The sequence below is a fragment of the Falco cherrug genome, chromosome 10, assembly GCF_023634085.1.
Source record: "Falco cherrug isolate bFalChe1 chromosome 10, bFalChe1.pri, whole genome shotgun sequence".
In the NCBI taxonomy this organism is placed as follows: Eukaryota; Metazoa; Chordata; class Aves; order Falconiformes; family Falconidae; genus Falco; species Falco cherrug.
The window spans coordinates 19,434,066-19,455,921 of record NC_073706.1 but is presented as its reverse complement, the minus strand read 5'-3'; the positions used below and the strand labels follow the sequence as shown (position 1 = coordinate 19,455,921).

At 58.3% G+C, this 21,856-nt stretch overlaps 1 protein-coding gene across 4 annotated transcripts in view; it reads left to right on the top strand.

The window, feature by feature from the left end:
• Window positions 1-19,841, top strand: part of KDM2A (lysine demethylase 2A) — a 50,480-nt gene extending 30,639 nt beyond the window's left edge. For 2 of the 4 annotated variants that reach the window (XM_055722117.1, XM_055722116.1), the window contains 12 exons: window positions 1,792-1,907; window positions 3,159-3,285; window positions 4,801-5,222; window positions 12,103-12,186; window positions 13,798-14,064; window positions 14,283-14,414; window positions 14,494-14,583; window positions 15,470-16,182; window positions 17,346-17,509; window positions 17,844-18,002; window positions 18,195-18,410; window positions 18,577-19,841. In XM_055722117.1, the coding sequence (XP_055578092.1) occupies window positions 1,792-1,907; window positions 3,159-3,285; window positions 4,801-5,222; window positions 12,103-12,186; window positions 13,798-14,064; window positions 14,283-14,414; window positions 14,494-14,583; window positions 15,470-16,182; window positions 17,346-17,509; window positions 17,844-18,002; window positions 18,195-18,410; window positions 18,577-18,758 (2,672 nt within the window). In that variant the 3' untranslated portion in view covers window positions 18,759-19,841. Of the gene's footprint in view, window positions 1-1,791; window positions 1,908-3,158; window positions 3,286-4,800; window positions 5,223-10,146; window positions 10,699-12,102; window positions 12,187-13,797; window positions 14,065-14,282; window positions 14,415-14,493; window positions 14,584-15,469; window positions 16,183-17,345; window positions 17,510-17,843; window positions 18,003-18,194; window positions 18,411-18,576 lie in introns of those variants that run through there. The other 2 variants (XM_055722118.1, XM_055722119.1) reach the window with 2 other exon arrangements.
• Window positions 19,842-21,856: the final 2,015 nt, after the last annotated feature.

Genomic DNA, 21,856 nt, shown 5'->3' with positions numbered 1-21,856 from the left:
CACAGGGTGGACAGGTGCATCCAGGCCTTTGCCAGGGTGGCAAGAGACTGAAACTCCTGGGACACAAGCAAAGCTGGAACAGGCAGGAGTTAGCTTCCTCCCTCATGAGTAACTGGGAGAGGGAGATTTGCTGTGGCTCAGTCTTGCTTGCCAGCTCCCAAAACACGCCTGTCATGGCACTGTGGATTCAGCCCAAGTGACAGGAAAGCTGTGGCTGGCTCACATCGCATTTGATCAGTTATTAAAGGCGGCTTTCCCATGTCATGTTGACATGCAGAGCAGTGCACGTTGAGGTCGGAGGCTGGCCTAAGGCAGCACAGCTCCTCAGCTTCCCAGGTCTCCTGTGAAATCTCTGCGGAGGTTTCACGTTCAAATGGGGAAGCAAGGAAGGGAGCCAGTGTGTGAGTTTAAGGAACAAGGTGACTGCTTTGGAGATGACAAAGATGTTCAAACAGTCTGTGTGTACTGGAGATAGGAGAACTGGAAAGCATATAGCTAGAAGCAGATGTTGGAAAACAATGCGATCCAGTGGGGAGCTGGGAAGCGGTAATAACATAGAGAGACTTGCATGTAACTGCTTTGCAGAGGGCTTGGGCAAGAAGATTTTGAGGTTGGGAGTGGGAGCGCTCTCAAGTGTTAAGGTAAATCTTTAGCCTGACTTGGTTTAGCAAGCAGAATAATGGGAGGGCATCAGCAATGTGCTGCATGCACAGTTAGTACAGTGCTGTGCTAGAAAACAGCAAAGGCAGAAGAGATGCAGCATATGAAAAAGCAGTTCAAGTGGGTTGTTTGCAAGGACTAACTCACAGCTTTTTAGGGATGGAGACCTGGGATGTCTGTAAAATGTGCTTGCACTAGGGGACACTCCCTTGTAAGGGGGAAGATTATTGCATCACTTTGGAGGCTTCTAATAAAATTGTTGCATAAAAATTGTGTCCATAAGACTGAGACATCAAAGGCTGCTGTAACCTGCTGTTCCATCTCCCAGAAGCAGTGCAGGAGTAAGCTGTGTTATAGCTCAGGCAGGATCAGGAACAGAAAACATCAGGGGTTGCACAGGTTACTCATTTGAGTCCTGTTATCACAACTGACACTTCTGAATTGAGTGGCCTTGCCTGAAGGAACCCCCTGCTGGAATTCCCAAAATGTTGGGTGTGGCTGGGTTGCTTAGCCTTGGAGGTAACAGAGCTGGAATTTGAGTTACTTTGAGGGTGGATTAATTGTTGAACAGACTTTGGAAGTCTGTTTTCCTTGTTGCTGGTGTTCTTAGGCCTAACACAATTAGGAAGCAACTTTCCAGAGACGCCAAGATGACAAAAAGCTATGGGCATGAGGTGGATACTGGCACACGTGCCACCATGGGAGGATGCAAGGCCAGATCCACAGGTGTATTTAAGTGTGAAGTGAGCTGGATATTGAGTAATTCAGTAGTGACACTTCAGGAGAGGTGAACATTGTTGCTGTTACGTAGCATTGTCTGCCCTCTTCAAAGAGCTGGGATCTCTATGGTCCTGTCATAGCCCCCAGTGGCTACTGGGGCTGGCCAGTGTGACAAGAGGTCAGTAGCTAGTCTGTGTGTTTGCAGCTAACCTGATGCAGGTTAAGGGTGCAGCTGTCAGGTTGGGCTTAGCTGAGCAGCGTGAAGGTTGTGGGGTTTTGACAGGCCTGCTCTGAAGAGCACAGTTTGTAAGAAATTGCAAAGGAATTTAAATAGTAGGGACTGTCAGTTGTGAGACTTTGACCTCACCTAGTTGCTCAGAAGGATTCTTCAAGCTCTGCTTTCTCTCCAAGGTTGGATCCATGCTGTGTACACTCCCATGGACACGCTGGTTTTTGGAGGCAACTTCTTACACAGCTTCAACATCCCTATGCAGCTCCGGATCTACAGCATTGAAGACCGCACACGGGTAAGGACCTGCGGGAGAGCTGGGAGGACGTGGCCTCCCAGCATGGTGTGGAGGGCACAGCTAAGAGCAGAGGTGTGCAGGCAGGCAAGCTGGGTCTCACCCTGTGACAGATTGCTCAAACTCCAGCTGTCTGTAAGCAAGATGTCCTGGCCTGCTAAATGGAGAGGCAGCAATGTGGGCAGAGGGACAGCCTGCAGTGTGCACTGAGGCTTATGTTCCTCCGTACCGCCTCTGGTCTGACACCAAGCTCCAAGGGGGCTGGAAGCCTTGCTGTGAGTGTGATGGGTGCCTCCCCTTGCTGCCTGATGAGGAAGGCAGCAACATGCCCATGGGAGCGCATCCGTGCCTCTTCCCATACCTGGCTGCCTTCTGCTGCTGCTGGATGTTGGTCTGAGACCTTGATGTGGTCTAAGATGACACAAACTACAGGCTTCCTGAGGTCTCAGGCAGAGAATGCTCTTGGCCAGTGGGTGTTTTCGCTTGCTTCCTGTGGAGGCGTGGGTCCTGCAGTGCTCAGCTGCTGCAGACAAGCTTCAGGACACGCCTGGGCTGTGTTGGACAGATTGTTGGCCTCTCCAGAGCAGTTCAGGGTGCTGCAGCAGGCAGGACCTGTGGGTTAGCACTCATCTGTCACCGTCATCCAGAGCAGCTGAGACGTACGATGATGGAGTGTGTGCCTGCTTCATCCTGGGCAGTGTAGCCTCAGGAAGGTGTGAGGCAGGCAGTGGGGTCAGGGGCATCTTCTGCCTGCATGTGAAATGCTGATGGTGATGTGACAGAGTCCTGACAGTGCTCTGCTAAATAACTGTGCTGATAACACCTCTCTTAAGAGACCAGCTCTTTCCCTCCACCCATACAAATGCTGTCAGATCCTGTGCTGGGGCTTGGGAAGAGGGCTTGAACCACTGTGTTCAGCTGAAACCTTCTGTGGTATCTGCTACTTTTTCTTGTACTAACGAGAAGGAGGTCTGTGGGGGAAGAGCCGCAACCCTAACAAAGAAAAATGAAATGTTAATGGCTTGCAAGTGAGCAGTGCCTGGTTTTTGCTCTGCCTGGTGATAATATCCTTCTGCGAGGAGAATTACATCAGGCTGCCAGAAGCATGAATGATGCTGTTAAACATGTACATGCGTTTCCTGTCTCTCAGGAGGGGATCGGTCTGGTTTGAGGCAGCAGTTGTAAGAGCTATCTCTGTGCAGCCTGGTGATGGAGGAGGCCTCAGCAGACCCCCTTCCCTTGCCTCTTTTGCAGGTCCCAAATAAGTTTCGTTATCCCTTTTATTACGAGATGTGTTGGTATGTGCTGGAGCGCTATGTCTACTGCATCACCAGCCGCTCACATCTGACCAAGGACTTCCAGAAGGAATCGCTCAGCATGGGTAAGCCCCCTGCGCTGGCTGTCCAGCCCTTTTCTTTTTCCTTCCTTTCCAGCCTTTTTCCTTCCTCACCCATATCAAAGTGGGGGTTTCGCACCCTCCTGCTGGGGTGCTGTCTGGTTCGTCAGCATGGTGGGCAGAGGAGGGCTGCGTGGGAAGAATTTGGGACCATCGCTTCCTCAGTTTCACAGGGTGGTTTCTTTGGGTATTTCCTCCCTTCTTGCTGTTTGCTGTACTGAGCAGTTGGAGGGCATTGTAGACGGGCCGAAGGAGGTGCAATTTTATTTCTTTGAGCAATAAATCAAAACTAGCCAGACTTTTGCTTCATCCTTTACCCCTGTGACAGGTCAGGTTCCTTGCAGCTGCAAAACCAGCATACAAGTTCCCAGCCTTGCTGGTGCATGCAGAGCCTTTATCAAAGTGGAGGGAAGTTGCAGTAACCACTGCGGTGGGCTTCAGGGCAGTAATCCTTTCTTGCCGATTGGAGTCTTCCTGAACGCAGAGTTTAAAGCGCTGTCAAAGTTGCATGCAGGGGAGCGCGGGGAGTCTCTTGCAAAAGGAATGTTTGGCTGCCCTACAGCCAAGGCAGGTGGGGACTGAGCAGTGGTTCATGAAATGATTTCTTACAGACACACTTTTTCAGACTGGAAGAGAGCTAGGTAGCTTCCCCCAAAGGCCCTTGAAGCAAATCTGTCCTCGCTCCCCTAACAGGCCGTAAATACTGACTCCTGGGCACCTCTCCTCAGAGCCACAACCTCTGTGGGCTTTTGGATTTCCTGGCAGAAGGAGACGGCTCCCAGCTCTTGTGTTTCTCCTGTGGTTCTCTGGAGATCTTCCTCAGCACTCAGTTTGAGAAGGGCTGTCTCTCCCCTCCTCCAGTGTCTCTTCTCTGCCACTGAGCAGTGGTCACTGAGAAGTGGGAACTGTGCAGAGCTGGAAGGGAGCAGGAGAGCCCCCTTCCCTTTTACTGTCAGAAAAGGTGCTTTATCGTGCGCAGTTGGGCTCAGAGACTTCACGGTCATCTAGTGAGTCCACCTGCTCTGTCTCCCATCATGGAGGCAGGATCAGGGTCCCAGTTCATCCACAGGACCAGATGACTGGAGACCCCAAGCCCTCCAAAGCAGTCAGGCTGGACGGGGCTGTGAGCAACCTGATAATAGTGGAAGGTGTCCCTGCCTGTGGCAGGGGGTTGGACTAGATGATCTTTAAAGATCCCTTCCAACCCAAACCAGCCTAGGAGTCTATGAAATTCGGTGTAGGGCTTAGCTGTCTCCTTCTCTAGGATGTTTTTCCCACGTCTTGTGCCTCACCTTCCCACAAAATGAGCCAGGAATGGGAAAAGGTTTTACTCTTTTCCAGCTGCTACGTGCCCCAACCCTTCCTCTGGCCTGGTCCCTGTACCTGCCTATTGCTGCAGCATCCCTGGTGCCTGGGGGGTTTCCTCTGGGCACTGAATGCCTCCTGACAGTGACTGTCTGGCCACTGTGCTCTTCTCTCACTCTTTCTCCCTCTTGGCAGATATGGAGTTGAGCTCCTCGGACTCGGTGAACATGGAAGAGGAGGAGGAGGAGGAGGAAGAGGAGGATGCAGCAGGGAAGGAACCCAGGCGACCAGTCACAAGGCGGTCCATTCTCACCAGCCCCATAGCCAATGGTGCCAATGTGGACTATGATGAACTGGGCAAGAGCTGCCAAAGCAGCCTGCCAGGTCTGAAGAAGACCCCATCTATAGACTCTTCCGACTCCAGCCGAGGCTCCCAGAACGGCCAGGCCTGGGACCCCAACAGCGGCAGCCCGCGCAAGAGCAGGAAGGTGCACCTGACACAGTTTGAGCTGGAGGGGCTGCGCTGCCTCGTGGATAAACTGGAGTCACTCCCTCTGCACAAGAAGTGCGTTCCCACTGGCATTGAGGATGAGGATGCTCTCATTGCTGACGTCAAGGTACGTAGGTGTGAGGGAGCTGCAAGTGCTGTCGTTCCTCAGGTCTGCCAGGGCACATCTGCTTTCTTGCAGCATTGGAGGTGGAACGGCATTTCCCCACAGGGAAGCTGTGCTTCACCCTGGCCTTGCACCCACCCTGGGGCTTGGGGGTGATGTGTCTGGAGGCTTGGGGTCCTCTTCCTCCGTGTGAGGCTGTGACACCAGCTGATGCTGAGGGACAGCCCTGGCTTGGATTTTGGGTTGGGGCGGGCAGAAACAGTAACCGCTCGCAGCCAGTGTGGCTTGGGACCCTCTGGGCCCTGTGTCCCTTACGGGTGTCACTGCACGAGTGCTTGTTTGCCATGCAGTTCATTTCTACTTCTGGCTGTGGACTCCTTGGACTACCCAACACTGTGACAGTTAGAGCCCTGCCCTTGCCCCAGGTGGATTTGGCCATGTTTCTTTGGGTTGTTTGCACTGGATGTGACCTTACATCATACAAATCTGGTTTTGGGGTGGGGGTGTGTGGGTTTTTTTTTTTTCTTTTTTTCCCTGCCCTCCTTTACACCCTGAGCTGTATCTGCCAGACCTGTTGAGCTGACGCCATGAGCTTTGGTGTTTTGGCCCTTTCAGCAGTGAAGTGAGAATGTCAACCTCACTATTCTCTAGAAGTTCATTTTAGTCCCTAAAACCACAGTTACCTTCTGCTCCCATCCTTGCTGGTGGTGATCTGTTCAGCTGCTTGTCTGCACCAAAGCTGACATCCAGACACAGCCATGGGTATATCCTGGTCTTTGCCATCGTGTTTCTTTTCCAAGTGCTGTCTCCTGATTGTTGGGGATTTTTTGGTGAATCATGTTGCAAACATGGCACTCTGCTGCGTTTGGAGCAGAGGGTGCAGCTCTGGGGTCCCAGGGTGGGCTGTCATTCGCAGGCCAAGCTCTGGTGGAGCTTGGCTGAAGGAGTGGGAGCAGGTGCTGTTAAGGGGCTGAGCTTCTAGTTTCCTGTGGCTTTCTCAAGTGCGTGGTGTGCCATGGCCTTCAAGTGTTCAAGGCATGTGTTTCTGAGCCATGGCAGTGGGGTGGCCTCAGCCCCACCATGGAACTTACGATGCTCTGCAGAAACTCAAGCTTTGAGCTGTGAGCGTGCTGTTTTGCCCTGAGACTGAGAAAGGGAGGCTGGTGTTGGGTGTTTTGAAGGCAGAGCATTCAAGGTTGTGGGTGTTCAGTTGAGTTTTGAGACTTGTTCAAAGGTCTTTTTATATTCTGGAGCTAAGGAATGTGTGCCTATGGTTTTGGTGTGACCCACTAGCCCCTGTGTCCAATTGGACCTCGCAGATGAGCTGCAGGTGAAGGTCCCTGCAGTCGAGTCAGAGCAAACAGCTTCCCTGAAGGCCTTGCTCCTTAAAGCTGGCTCTCCTCAGAGGCTCAGAAGTGTCCTGAGCTGCAGGACTCAGTCCTTCAGGAGCAGCAGCCTCCCAAGTAAAGCCTGTGCTACAGGGCATCCTCGAGGCGTGAAGATCCTTAGTCATCAGACTGCAGTGGCTGAAGAGAACAGGATGAGTTTGTCAAACTACAGCAAACGTCTACTTTCAAAGCTTACATTTTCCTCAGAGGTGAGGAGACTGGCAAATGTAGGTTGGCTTATAAAACCTGAAAAGGGGCAAGACACTGCTAGCTAAACCTTTTAACTGGTCTCTGGTCACTGAAAAGCCCGATGAGCAAAAGTCTGATTTTTCAGTATCAACAGCTTGTATGGGGAACAGCTTGCCTTTTTTTTTTTTTTTTTTTTAAAGGCAGGACAAATTGTTACCAAGCTAAAGGCGTGAAGTGGCCACCCATGCATCTGTAACTCATGATGTGGGATACAGATCCTGTTTCAGTCATGTTTCCTTTGTAAGCTTTGGTGTAACTCCCTCCTCTAATAGCTTTTGTGTTCTTGCACAACTGTAGCTGAGTCTCCCAGAAGACAGTCCTACCAGGGCTGTGCATAAGTGGAGCCCTTCCCTTTTCTGGTCGTCTTCTGGTGTTCGTGCCTTCCCTCAGAGCTCTCGGGAGGTGTGATCCATGGGGGATCCCTTGTGCTGCACACCAAACTGGATCCCTTCTGTTCATCTGCTATTTCTCTTTATGCGCTAGTGGAGAACTAAAGCCTAAGCCATTTTCAGTGGCTGAAGCTAAATGGAAAGCATACGCCCTCCACAGCATCCCACAGCCTGACTCTGGGGCAGTGACCTGCAGCAGGTACTACCCTGAGGTGAGGTCATTAAGGACCTGGAATCTGGGCAGCAGACTGTTGGGAAAGACCCGCTCTAGGGAAGCACAGAGAATCGAGGTGTGTTCAGCACTCACCGCCTTTGCTGCCATCACCACACCTAGTGTGCCCAGCTGGGCGGGCGCTGCGTCTTCGTAGAAGGCTGTTGTGGCGGTGGCCTGCATGTTGCATGTTTATTTGGTCTGCCTGCTACCCGGGATCAGAACATGGCATTTTCTCGTCGTAAAGCCCAGGCGTGCAGGTAGTGACCTGGCATCTCAATCTGTGTCAAACCAAATGTCCTACCTACTGCTCCTTCTGCCACCCTCTGCTAACCAGTGTCCCCAGGCATGTGGGAGCAGGCACAGGCCAGGAAAATGCTGCCTTTTCCCACAGCTGCTTGTTGGTGATTGTGACTTCAGGGTGCCTGTATGTTGGGTCATGTCACATATGCTTCTATATCCTGTCACAAGTTGGGTCTGGAGCCCTCCTATGGTGGGACAGGACACTTTGGATGTGACAAAGGTGTGCTTCCAGCTGCAGGGCAGGAGGGACTGTCTGTGCACTGAGCTTCTAAACACGTCCTAGATAAGGCTGCATCAGACATTTGGAATAGAAAGAGCATGTTGCCACCTCCGCTTCTCCTTAAACCTTTCTAGCTTTGCCTGTCTCCCTTGGCAAGCTCCTGGTGACACTACATCGCTGCCTTCTGAACCGGTGACTGAGAGCTGCTCTCCAGTGGCTTAAATGGGAGGACCCACAGAAATCTGAAAGGCTTCTAGCACTGCCTCAGGAGAAGATCTGCCTTAGCAAAATGAGGTTGTGACACGTTGCCTTGTGGCACTGATGGCTTGTCGAAATATCTCCATGAATTTGGTGGATGCCTCTGCATGGTCTGGACTGGGGTCATTGGAAAGGTCACTGGCAAAGAGGGAACTTCTGAGAGCTGCCATTTTCTTCTGACTGTTTCTGTCCATCACTTCTGACCCACCTCTTGGTGTGCTGGCTTCCAGCATTTTGACTTCAGAGGGGCAGGATGACTCATGAGGCTCTGTTGAACCTGCTGTGGGCTCAGTTCCCCACAAGTCAGCTGACATTAGAACCATTTGCTTGCTGCAGTGCCACCAAGCCCTATGGTCTCAGCAGCTGGCACAAACTGGTTCTATTCGGGCTCTGCATGAAGGTGTTGGAGCACCAAGCATTGTAGAAAAAGAAGAGCCTCTCCCAGAAGTGCTGATCACATCTCCAGGACCTCATCTCAAAGCCTCTGATCTGGCATTGCCCACGTGCCTGGCTCTGTTGCGCTGCCTTCTCCCCAGGCCTGGAGACATCATCTCACTCCTCTGCAAATGCCTGTTATTCTCCTCGTCTGCCTGATCTGCCCCTCCTGTGGGTCACATCTGCCTGAAATGTTCCCTGTGCCTCGTGCTCGCCTTTCTCTGCCCCAGTAAATGTGCCATCTGGAATCTGCTTTCCCAAGGTGGTTTGTTTCCCCAGCTGCTCGCATCTGAGAAGCAGCAAACATACAGCTTGCTGAAGTCCAGGGGATTTGGTAAAAGCACTGATGAGCATCCCGGGGAGGAGCGAGTGGTCTCAGGGCGCTCCCTGAGTGTGCGCGGTCCCCCATTTGCTGCAGGACAGTGGAACGCAGTGAGGACTTGGTGAGGAATGGAGGCTACTTCCACCAGGGATGGATGAGGACGTTCAGGGTGGCCTGTCAGCTATGCCAGGAAGCTGTCCCCCTTTGGTGGGATGACAGCCCTGGTGCCACGCTCCTGCCTGTGGGTCGGATGAGACTAAACCGCAGCGTGAAGCACCGAGCTGAGTGCCAGGCTCCCTCCCAGTGCCTGCGCCAGCAGCGCAGCACTGATGAGATGCCCGACACTGCCATGGTCACTGTCCAAATGGGAACACTGCAGCCTGGAGCATGCAGGGCCAAAGGGTCCTCTGCCACCCTGCCTGACCAGGTGTCACCTCAGGGTGCCATCTGATGTGCTTGACCTTGGCAATGTGACAGGAGCCGCTCTGCACGTCCTCTGTGCTGGGCCAAACCAAGCTGCAGGGCTGGGTGTCCCCAGCAAGATCCACCGGGAGCCCAAGGGTGCCGAGCGTGTCACCCGTGGCTCAGGTGGTGACAGTCTAGACCCAGGCATGTGGTCAGTGTGCCACTGGCATCCTGCGCGTGGCAAAGACGTGGTGGCTGCCTGTAGATGCTCTAGGTGCACGGGGAGTGAAAGCAGTCGCTGATATCCAGTGCCACTTTGGGGAGCTTGAGTTAGTTCAGGAGTTTCCTCCATTTTAATTGCGGTGGTCTGTCAGTGGGGGTAGGGGGGTCTCGGGGATCTGGGGCTGCTTGGGAGGAACCTTGCTTTGCCCATGGGTATAGGTTTGTCCCCCTTTTGTGGTCAGGTCAGCGGTGGCTTTGGCACTCCGGCTGCTCCCAAACTTGGCTGGCAGGATGTTTGTCAGGGAAGGCTTGTCCATCCAGGGGGGGAAAACGCTGGTGCAGCCCCTGCCGCCCCCACCTTCCGAGGGGCTCGTTCCCCTTGCCTGCATTTAAAAGCCCTTCCTCCCCGGTGGCACCAGCGGCGGCTCCGAGATCCAGGTGGGTTCGGCTTCCAGCGGGAATCCCCCCCCCACACACCCCCCAAGCGCCTGGGAGCAGACAAAAGCCAGGCGGCGGGGAGGCTGGCTGCGAGCGGGGCGCCCCTGCGCCCCCCGGCCCCCGGGGAGCCTGGCCCCGGCAGCTCCGGTTGCGGCGGCGGCGGGGGGGCGGTGGGCAGCGCCGCCCGGACCCCTGCGCCAATGCGCCGGGCGCTCGCCCGGGCCCCTCCCGGCTCTGCAGCAGAACGGCTCTGCCCTCTGCTCGTTCGCTCGCTTTTTCTCTTCTGCCATCTTCCCGCTGCAAAGCATTGCTGGGAACCGCATGTGGGTGACGCAGCAGCATTGTTTCAGGCTCAGGAAGCTGCTGCCGCTGCTGCCCAAGGGCTCGGCAGGAGCGCGCCGCTGCCAGTGCGGCTGCTGGAGCCGGGGAGGAGCGGGGGGTGCCCGGGGCGGGGAGCGCGGCTGCTCCCCCAGCCATGGCCCCCAACACCGGGGGTCCGTCTCGGGGCCGCTCGGACTGAGCCAGCCCCTGGAGGGCTCCGAGGAGAGGGGGGGCCCCCAGCCCTCGCCGTGCGGGCACCGGAACAAAGAGGGCTCGGCAAACTTCACCCCGGAGTCGCGGCGGCTCTGGAGGCGCAAGGTCAGGCAGCTGGCGGTGCTCGGGGGAGGGCGCGCGGGGATGCTCCCGCCCCAGCCGGGGTGGGGGGGTCCGCGGGGGGGACCCCGCTTCCCTGGAGGGGACCCTGGCCGGTGCTGGGGCTCGGTCTGCCGGCCCTCGGGGCGCGCTGCCGGTGCCGGGTCCCGCTGGCCGCGGGAAGCGTGCGGCGTGTCGGCCCCCGCAGCCGGGGCGGGGAGGGGCAGGGGGGGAGAGGGGGCTGGCGCCCACCTCGGCTTCAAGCCAGATGCAGCCACAGGACCCGGTCCCCGTCCCGTCCCCCCCCTTTTTTCACCAGCCCCTTGGGGGGCCCCCGGCTGGAAACGTGCCTGAGCCACCGTCAGCCCCCGCGGTGTGCCGGGCAGGGGGAGGTTGCGGTTGTCTGCCCAGGCGTATAGATAGATGTACCTATAGCTATATCTGCGTGTTTGTGAGCCCCCAGCCCCTGACCCTTCCTCTCGGCCTGTGCTCATGGGAGGGCTGCCGGGGAGGCGGAAGGGCTGTAGGCAGCACGCTGAGCTGGGGGGGGCGGCCGCGGCTTCCTGCCTCCCACAGCCGCCCCAGGAGGGGGGGGGCGGGGAGCGGGGCTGGAGCGGGCACCCCGGGAGCGGGAGCCGCAGGGAGCACCGGCCGGCTGCCCTGGCCCTGCCTGGCAGCGGGAAGCACCGGGAGAGAGCGTGGGGATGCCGGCAGGAGGCTCCTGCGGGCGTAGCCATGGCAACGCCAAGTAAATAAAGCACCTTTGCAATTCGGTGGGGAAACGGCTGTGGGGAGAGGGCTGAGATGCGGGGGGGGGGCTGAGGGGGGGTAGGGTGAGTGCAGGGAGCCCCTATCGACCGGGAGCGCGGGTGCCTGTCTTGCCGTAGGGCGGCATGCCCATCCAGTCGGTGCTGCGGGATCTTTCATGTCAAAGTCAAAGCCGAAGCCCGAGGCGGTGCGGGGGAGCAGCTCCTGGCTACCAGCAGCTTGTGCCAGGCTGTGGAAGGGGTGCTGGAGCATCACGTCCTCCTGCCACCGTGCCCTCTGGCTGCCCTGTGCCTGGGGAGCAGAGAGAGGGGCAGCCCTCCTGCATCCTTGCCCATAAATCCCCCTGGACTGCAAAAGCTTGGCACTCTCCCCCTACCGCTGCACAGCGCGGGGCCTCGGGGCTGAGATGCAGCTGATGAAAGCGCTTGTGCAGATGGACTCGACAGAGCTTGTCTGTCTAATTTGGGGAGGGATCATTGCTCACGGGTGTGGGTAGAGGAGGGCTCCTTCCCAGCCGTGTTTGAAGCATGCTGGCCTTGGCATCTGGTCGGAGCCTGCCTCGCTGGCAGGAGCCTTGTTTCACTCTGTTCACACCTGTGCTTTTTGTCTGTCTGCTCCCCCCTCCCCTTCTCTCTTCATTAGCTGCTGCTAGAAGAATACGCAAACAGCGACCCCAAACTGGCACTTACAGGCATCCCCATCGTCCAGTGGCCCAAGAGGGATAAGGTAGGAGCTGCGAGGAGGGGAGCTGGGTGGGCATCACGTGTGGCTGAGCTGATGGCCTGTCCTTGGCTGAGTCGCTGCCTGTGGTGGTGGCACTGCTTCCGTAACAGCCTCAGGAGCCTGAGGTGGTGGGCAGGAAGGGAGCGGCGCAGAGGCAGGCCGTGGGGCGCCACTGCCTCCGCAGCACTGCGGGCAAACGCGTTTGCTGGCAGCGGTGGAGGTCTCCCACCGGTAACTGGGTCAGCCCCAGCTGCTCGATGTTCTCCAGCCCCTCGGTCATGTTTGGAGGAGGTGTAGGGTTTGATGCTTGGCATCAGCCCTGCCTGTTTGGTGGGCAGGCCAGCCCCTCGCTGCTAGGTGAGTGTGCCCTTTGGGTCCCTGCCAGCGTGCTGTCCGTGCTGTAGCATTGGCTCTTGCAACCTTGAGGAAGGCAGCTCACTCCTGGGGGTCTCTGCCTTCTGGTAGCAGCTAGCTTGTCAGGAGAGGGACCTTTTAGCATACCCCTGCCCTTCCCTCTACAGCCATGCTCACAACCCTGGGGCCCAAAGCCGGGCCACAGCCCAGGCTCAGCTCAGAGGGCAGATGGAGGCAAGAAGCAGCCTGCCACCGGCCGGCCGGACTTCCCCTCCACAGGCTGCCTTCCCATGGCCCGCAGGGACGGCCTCTGTAGGTCACTGCTTCCTTCCTTCCGGGAGACGGGCTCACGGGCAGGCATGTGGGAAGAGCGGGACCCCATTGCACAGGGAAGGGTGGGTAACACCCCGTCTGGAGACAAACAAGCCTCTCAGATTGCCCTTTGGTGTTGCCTGTCTCTGCCTGCCTGCCCTGCCCAAGGGGATCCAGTGAGATTTGCCGCTACTGGGGCAGCACAAGCAGCTCGGGCAGCTTTTCTGGGAGAAGAGACCTGGAGATGTCTGCATGCTTTGGATGCAGCGCTCAGATGCTTGGCACATCCCCAGCCCTGTCCTTGTGCTGGGTTTTTTGGGTGCCTGCCTTTCCCCAAGCCCATCAGCTATGGTGCACATGCGATCACAGCCGATCCCAGAAGGTTGCTGATGGGGGGTGCATGGTGGCAGGTCTCTGCTGGAGAGCTGTGTTGTCCCACCTGCACTGTAAACAGGGGTGCTTGAATGTTCCCAGCACGCCTCCAGCTTGTGGGAAAGGATGACCAGAGCACTCATGTCAGAGCTGAGCCCTGTCCCTTTGCACAGCTGGCAGAGGGACCCGAGCGGCACAGAGAGGGGACAGCTTTTCTGGCTGCACTTTGTTACTCCTTGCCTCGGAAGGAAAGAGTGGCTGTTGCTGCAGCACCGCAATGTTTTTGGGACTCGGCATCCCTTGTCAGACTCATTTCTGACTCCTGATGGGGGGTGGGAAGGAGGAGCGCTCTTGGCGTGAGGTGGTGAAAGCTGAGCGAGTGCGCTGGAGGAGAGCTGCCTGGGGCAGCACCGATACAGGCTCCTTTATCTGTGGAGAGCTGAGGAAGCAGGGCTGTTCTCGGGCATGTTATCTGAGGCTGCAGCGAGGGAGAAGGGGATCAGAGGCTTTCTGATCCAAGCTGAATGCAGTGGTTGGCTCGTCTCACACTAGTTGCCTTTCTATTTTTGTTGCCAGCTAAAGCTCCAGGCCCGGCTGAGGGTGCGCCTGCCCACCATCCCCATCACCAAACCACACACCATGAAGCCAACCCCCCGCCCAACACCCGTCAGGCCTACGGTCTCTCCCATCGTGTCAGGTGCCAGGCGGAGGCGGGTGCGGTGCCGAAAATGCAAGGCTTGCATGCAGGGCGAGTGTGGCATGTGCCACTACTGCAGGGACATGAAGAAGTTTGGCGGGCCTGGCCGCATGAAGCAGTCCTGCATCCTGCGGCAATGCTTAGCGGTGAGTCTCCAGCCTGATCCTTCTCTCAGAAATTCGCTGCAGCCTGGCAGCGGCTCTGTGTGGCTGATTGGGGTCAGACAGAGGAGAGCAATGACCCAAGTTTGCTTCCTGGGGGATAGTCGGTCCCTTCCCCATGATTCAGGTCATGGGGGAGAGGAGGAGGAAAGGGGGAAGGCTGTCCCACCTTGCTCTGGTTTCATCCCTGCTTTCCTTTGTAGCCCAGGCTGCCTCACTCGGTCACGTGTGCACTTTGTGGGGAGGTGGATCAGAACGAGGACTCACAGGACTTTGAGAAGAAGCTCATGGAGTGCTGTATCTGCAACGAGATTGTTCACCCGGGCTGCCTGCAGGTGAGCAGCACAGGCACCAGGGCAGAGGGGGCTTGGCTTTGGGGAGGGACTGCTGCTGACCACCCACTTCTCTTTGCAGATGGATGGGGAAGGGCTGCTCAACGATGAGCTCCCAAACTGCTGGGAGTGCCCCAAATGCTACCAGGGTGATGACACGGAGAAGGGCCAGGTAGGAGCCAAACTGTACTGTGGCAGTGCTGGATGCGTGTCTTACATCCCATGTTGTCCTGCTAGGGATCAGGCAGTGTTGGACCAGGCTGGGCTGCGTGGGTGGGCTGCAGGGCAGGCAGGCACCAGTGCAGGCCAGGGGACCAGTTGGGCAGTGACTAGTGATAGTGGGGATCGCTGGGGGTGCAGTGCTTGGGGGCCTGGCAACACCCTGCTGCAGTCCGGTCCCGGGATCCCGCAGCAGGGTGAGCTGACAGTCGCCTGCTCTCTGTCCCTGGCTCCCAGAGAGCCCATCAGCAGGCCGTGGCCAGGCTCCTGCGGAAGCGGCAGGGGCGGCCAGGTTCTTCTGCCAGCCAGCAAACGGACCGCATGCAGCGGCAGCTGGCCCGCTGGCAGCTGCCAGCGCTGCCCAGGACACCGGCCTACGGCTGCTGCATCACCTGTAGAACCGTGCCCAGTGCTGTGGATGGAAGTGCAGCAGCTAAGGCAAGCCAGGTGGGGAGCAGCCACCCTGGGGCACCGTCACCTTCTCCTGGGGGATGTGCATGCTTGGGGTGCACATCTGCCTGGTTCCTGGGTCTCCCAGCACTTCACGCGGATGTGATGAGCACCCCTTGTCCCCACGGTGTCTTGTGCTGAGCTGTGATCCTGAGGGTTTCCACCGCAAGAGGCAGAGGACTGTTAGAGGACACCCCTTCTGTGAAGGAGGAAGGAAAACATTGGTTGCTGGTGTGGGTGGATTCTGCTCCTGGTGGTTCTGGGCACTGCTGGTGCAGGCCCTGGCAGCACTATGATCTTTCCGTGAGGAAGAGGAGAGAGAGGGGATGCGTTCCCTAGGCCCGCCGTGACTCGTATCCCTGCTAATCTTCTGCCCTGCTTCCCTGCAGAAGCGGAAGGTGGAGGAGAGCGATGATGACACGGCGCAAGCTAAAGTGCTGCGGCCCTTGCGGAGTTGCGAGGAGCCCCTGACCCCCCCCCCCAACTCGCCCACCCCCATGCTGCAGCTGATCCATGACCCAGCGTCGCCGCGAGGCGTGGTGACGCGCTCGTCCCCAGGAGCCGGCCCCAGCGACCACCACAGCGCCAGCAGAGACGAGCGCTTCAAGCGACGGCAGCTGCTGCGGCTCCAAGCCACCGAGCGAACCATGGTGCGGGAGAAGGAGAACAACCCCAGCGGCAAGAAGGAGCTGTCGGAGGTGGAGAAGGCCAAGCTGCACGGCTCCTACCTCACTGTGACGCTCCAGCGCCCCACCAAAGACGTCCATGGCACTTCTATCGTCCCCAAGCTGCAAGCCATCACAGCCTCCTCCACCAACCTGCAGCACTCGCCCCGCGTGGTCATGCGCCACGCACCCACCAGGATGCCCCTGCGGGGTGGGGGGGAGGAGGAGGCAGCCGCCGAGGAGGAGGAGGAAGAGGAGGAGGAGGAGGACGAGAACGCGGAGGAGGGGGGGGCGGCCCGGCTCAACGGCCGAGGGAGCCGGGCGCAGGAGGGCGAGGAGAGCTGCATGCAGCGCGAGGTGTGGATGTCCGTCTTCCGCTACCTCACTCGCAGGGAGCTCTGCGAGTGCATGCGGGTGTGCAAGACCTGGTACAAGTGGTGAGTGTGGGGGTGTGGGGCAGGGTGGGGGGGTGGGCACAGCCAGGGCTGCCCACATCCTGACGGCTGGATGGAGCACGGCTGTGCCAAGCCTTGTGCCCGATGGGCAGCCAGAGGAAAGGGGGGGAAGGGATCTCACCTGGGTTCCCTCCCCCAGCTCCCCAGAGCTGACACTTGCCAGGCAGCATTGCCCTCGCACCCTGTCGCCAGCCCTGCTGGCTGCTGCCTCTGCCGTGCGTGCGTGGCTCTTAATTGTCTCCTCCTGCCTTCCTCCTGTCCCCTCTGTTGGGAGGTGGTGGCAGACTCTGCTGTCACCTGAGCACCCGTGTCCCCCACCACGTCCTTTCAAGGAGCTGATGCCCTTTCCTTGTGCTGCCCTGCGTGGTCCTTGCCCTTCCCTGCCTCCTGTCCTGCCGTGGCTCCCGGCAGGCTGAGGTGGGGATGGATTTGCTGGCTGGAAACGCCTTGGGGGGCAGCAGGCCTGAAGACAATGCTGGCACCGGGACAGCTGTGGATGGAGGGCTTGGGAACAGACGGGGACTGGAAACTGGGAGGTTTCTAACCGCCAAGCAGCGGGAATGGCACGATGGGAAAAGATCGGCCCGCTTTGATCAGCGGCCGCTGGGAGTGGTGTGTTGTGGTGGCTGGAGAAGAGCGTCCCCTCGCCTGCCACTGGTGTGGCACCTTCCGGGGCACAGCTGAGCTGCCATCGGGTCCTGGGTCTCCCCAGGCTCCCCTGGGGGAGGAGGAGTCGGTGCGACCCCCGGGCTCTGTTGCAGCTGCTGGCGAAGCAGCGAGTGCTGCCGAGGCTGTGGGGTGGGACCGGGCTGTTCTGCCTGCTGGGACCAAGGATGCTTAAGATCTTTGCTGTGGCAGGAGGAGCACGCGGGAGGGGACAAGCAGGCCAGCAGCTGTGACTCGGAGTCTTGTTACTTGGCAGCAAAACCCTGCTGGGCTGCTCTGGGCATCCCTGGGTGGCCAGATACCTTCGGCAACCTCGCAATGTGTTCAGGGAAACCCAGAGAAACCAGGCAGAGCAGCCTTGTTCTGCGGCTGGGGCCACGCCAGGGCTGGGCTCACCCCCGAAACCAGGCAAACCGCTGGCTGTCTCTTGTTCCACGGGGCTTTTGGGGTCCGACTTTCAGCCTTGTCCTTGTCCCCAGGTGCTGTGACAAGAGATTGTGGACAAAGATAGATTTGAGCAGGTGCAAGTCCATCACCCCCCAGGCGCTGAGCGGCATCATCAAAAGACAGCCGGTCAGCCTTGACCTCAGCTGGACCAATATCTCCAAAAAACAGCTTACGTGGCTCGTCAACAGGCTGCCAGGTGAGCGTGGGCTGGGAGGGGTCCATGCCTCTGCCACCAGCCTGTCCCTGAGGCTTCCTGGTGGCTGGAGTGCAGCGAGAGACAGGCTCTGCATCCTGGTACCCACCAGCTCGAAAGCTCCTGGGTGCCTGGATCCCGTCACCCAGCAGGCAGCTGATGTGGCTTCCTACCGCTGTGTTTCCAACCTCTCCTTCAGCGAGCCCCGCTCCCCATCCCACCCCCGGCAGGGAGGGGTGCTGCTTCCTTACCTGCCTGGAGAAAGAGGATTGAGATCCGGGACACCTCGGAGCTGACCCAGCCTGTCTGACCTGTTGCCTCTTTCCCTTTCTGGCAGGCCTGAAAGACCTCATCCTAGCGGGCTGTTCCTGGTCTGCGGTCTGTGCTCTCAGTACCTCCAGCTGCCCCCTTCTCAGGACCCTCGATCTTCGGTGGGCAGTAGGAATCAAGGACCCTCAGATCCGGGACTTGCTCACGCCTCCAACAGACAAACCCAGTAAGCTGTTGCCCAGGCTGTGGTGGGACAAGGCTGGGGGCACTGGTGACTGAGAAGGGTCCCCGTGGGTTGTGGGAAGCTGGAGGAGGATGGCGGGCTGGGCACAGAGCAGGGAGGTGATGCTGGATCTGGAATGCCCCAGTGCAGCAAGGCAGATAGTCCATGTTCAGCTTCTCCTTTTTCCTTTTGCAGGTCAGGACAATCGCAGCAAACTCCGCAACATGATTGATTTCCGGCTCGCTGGCCTGGACATCACCGACGCCACGCTGCGGCTGATCATCCGCCATATGCCCCTGCTCTCCCGCCTCGACCTCAGCCACTGCAACCACCTTACGGACCAGTCGGCCAACCTCCTCACGGCCGTGGGCTCTTCCACACGCAACTCCCTCACCGAGCTCAACATGGCAGGTGGGTGTGCTGCCCTGGGTGACCCAGGGCCCTCCTGGGCCAGGGAGGGGGGGGCCGGGCTGGACTTGCTGTCGTAAAGCAGCTACCTGCTCCCAGCCTGACACGGGAGCTCGGTGCTGGCTTTGCAAAGGAGCTGCAGCTCACTCTGCCTCTCTTCTCCCTGCAGGCTGCAATAAGCTGACAGACCAGGCCTTGCTGTACCTGCGCCGCATCTCCAACGTCACTCTAATTGACCTGCGAGGTTGCAAACAGATCACCCGCAAAGCCTGTGAGCACTTCATCTCGGACCTGTCCATCAACAGCCTCTACTGCCTGTCCGATGAGAAGCTGATCCAAAAAATCAGCTAGAGACCCTCCCTGGGGCAGACTGAGGAGAAGGAAAAGAGCCCATCCCACCCCTCTCGGAGAGCCGCTCCTCCACATCCCCACCTTGCCCTCCATGTCCTGCCACTGCCTCCCACCTGACTCGGCAGGCAGGGCCGCTGCTGGCCTCGCTCCACCGTCCTTCCTCCTCCTCCCCCGGGACTTCTGCTGATGAAGACGTCCCGCCAGGCTGGCCAGTACCAGAGGAGGAATGGGCAAATGGCAGGGAGCCTCAGCCCGAAGGCTGGCTGCTCCCAAGGCGGAGGTTGTAATAGAGATCTCTGTGCAGAGAAATGGGGCACCCTCTTCCCCCGGCTTTTCCCCTCCTCCCCATCATCTCCTTGCCTTGAAACACTTGTCACTTCCCCGTTAGCACAAAGCTTGAGGGGCAGGGTCTCTCCAAGGAAGCGGGAGCAGAGCTGGAACAAAACATACCCCTCCGTGCCACCACCAGCTCGTCGCTTGCCCTGCGCTCTCAGCCCCCTCACAGTTTCCCTCGCCCAGCTGCAGGGGCTGCGATGGAACCCCCCCTCCTCCCACCACCCTCGCGCGGCCGGGTGGCTCTTCGGGTGTCGAGGGCAGGAGCCCCGCAGGCAGGCTGTGGCGGGGTCTCCGGCCGCAGGGCTGACACAGGCTGGCTGGGAGCAGGCACTTTGCAGCCCACTGTCCCCCTGCCCGGGGGGGTGAGGCTGGGGGATGACACGCTTCCACGGCGGGCCAGCGCCAGCCTTCCTGCAGCACCGTCTGTCCCCATGCAGCCCTGCACAGAGGTGACGGCTGGGGCCAGCTGGGAGCAAGGGGAGAAACCGCAGGTACATCAGAGCTCAGGGAGGACTCGGAAAGCATCAGCCAGGGGTGAGTGAGCACGTGGGGGGACAGGAGCTGCCTCCTCTTCCTCCCCAGCTCCCTGCGCGTGGCCCAGCACCACGAAGCACTCTAGGGCCGCTGCGGCCGGAGGGGCGAAGGCTGCTCTGTCTGCCCAGGGTGCTGTGGCCTGGGACCGAACTGGCACGAACGCCCCACTGCATTGTCCTCTCCTTCCCCCACCCCCTTTTAGCTGCCGTTTTTCCTTTGCAATGAATGGTCGGTCCAAAGAACCTCTCTCTAGGGCAGCAGAGAGCTTTTTGCACTTTAAAAAACAAACAAACAAACAAAAAAACAACAACAAAAAAAAAGGAAAAAAGGTTGGAATCTTCTTTTGGGTCACTATTTTATTTTCCCTCCCTGTCCTGCCTGTGACTGGACGCTCCCCATCTTTCCCCCCAATGTCAGGACACCGCTCTCCCCCCGGCAGCGCCTACAGATAGCACAAACGGGCCCACCCGTGCCACCGGTCCCCAGCCCCGGAGAGGACGGCCAAGGGGCAGGGGGGCTCCCGTGCCACCCCGCTGCTTCAGAAGCAATAAGGGAGGAGAGGCGGCCACCCAGCCTTCTGTGCGGGGCTGGGGGCACGTCCTCTGCTCGCTGGCTGCCGCAGGGGGCTGCGAGGGGACATGGCACAGTGCCAGGGGCAGTGGTGGCGGTGGGGCTGGAGGGCTTTGAGCAGAAACACCTTGGGCGAGCGGCCATGCTGGGTGCTGGGGGCCTGCTGCCTTAGCCGCTTGTGGCGGTGGCTCCCAGGACAGACGTCGGAAGAATCGAAGCTTTTCTTTTTCCTTTGGATTGATTTTTGAGTTTTGCAACAAGAAAGAAAGCTGGGGTAGAGCTCGGACAGGGCTGGGGGCGCGGGGCTCCCTCCACCACCGTGTCGAGGGGCAGCAGCCGACCCTTCCTTGGGGTGGGTTGGGGGGCGGCTGAGCTGGGAGCCACTGACCCCCCCCCCCAGGGTATGTGTGCCCCCCCTCCCCCCCCAGCCACAGAGACTCGGGCATGTGACCACCGGCCACCCCGGCCCCCATCCACGGGCAGGGGGTGAAAATCCACAAGGAAGAAAAAAAGGAGAATTCTATATATAAAATCACTTAGTGATTTAAAAGCAACCCAGACTGCTCCCTAAAGACAACTCCTGCAAGAAAAGTCACTATTGTTTAAGGGTTTGGTTGTGTTTTTGTTTTGTTTCAATCCCCCCCCCTTTACCTCCCCCCCCCTTACCCCCGCCCCCTCGGAGAAATATTGTAAATATATATTTTTTTGTTGGCGATTTAGAGTCCATCTCTGATGTTTGTGCTTTAAAATTAAATGTAAGCATTAAGGGTAAAAGCAAACCAAGTCTTACGCTCTCTCAGTCGGTATGGTTTGGGTTGGGGGTCTCTTGGCTGGGGGCAGAGGGAGGGGAGCTAGCTGGCAAATTTTTTTTTTGTTTCAGTTTTGGTTTGTTTGGTTTTTTGTTTATTTTTGTTTTGGTTTTTTTTCTTTTTGTTTGGTTTGATTTGTTTTTTCCTTTTTCTAAGCATTCTCCGATACTGGTTTTAGAGAGGATCTTTGCTCATAACATATTACCACAGGGATGGGAGAGATGTTGCGGGGGGAGGGAAGATACCAGCCTCTGAAGGGAAATATTTTGTTTCTTGGGGGTGGATTTTTGGAATAAAAAAATTTAAAGAAAAAACAAAACCCTGCGTCTCGGCTCTGCCCATTGTTTGTCCACGAGGGAAGCGGAGGGGACGAGGCTGGGAGGCCCTGGCCCCCCCGCTACCCAGCACTGGGGGCTTCTTCCGCCCCCCACGCTGATGGAGAGGAGCCTGGGGTGGCCGTGGCAGCTGTCCCCATGTCCCCGGCGACTTCAGGGGGCTGGCCGTGGCAGCTGTCCCCATGTCCCAGACGTCTCTAGGGGGCTGGAGGTGGTAGCTGTCCCTGTGTCCCCATCACCTCCAGGGGGCTGGAAGTGGCAGCCACCCCCCTGTCTCGTCACCTGCCCCACAGGTAAGTGGGGGCCACCGGTCCCCTGGGGCAACCTGAGGCTGCTGCCCATCCTCTGTCTCCCTTGGGGAAAACTGGTCTTTCCCAGCGGATTGCTGGGCTGCCCCTGCCCGCACCCTGTCTTAGTCTCCCACTCCCCAGCTGTGTCCCATCTGCAACCTGCCTGACCAGAGCAGGCAGGGAGCGCAGGCAGGGTGCGCAGGCAGGGGGTGCAGGCAGGGGGT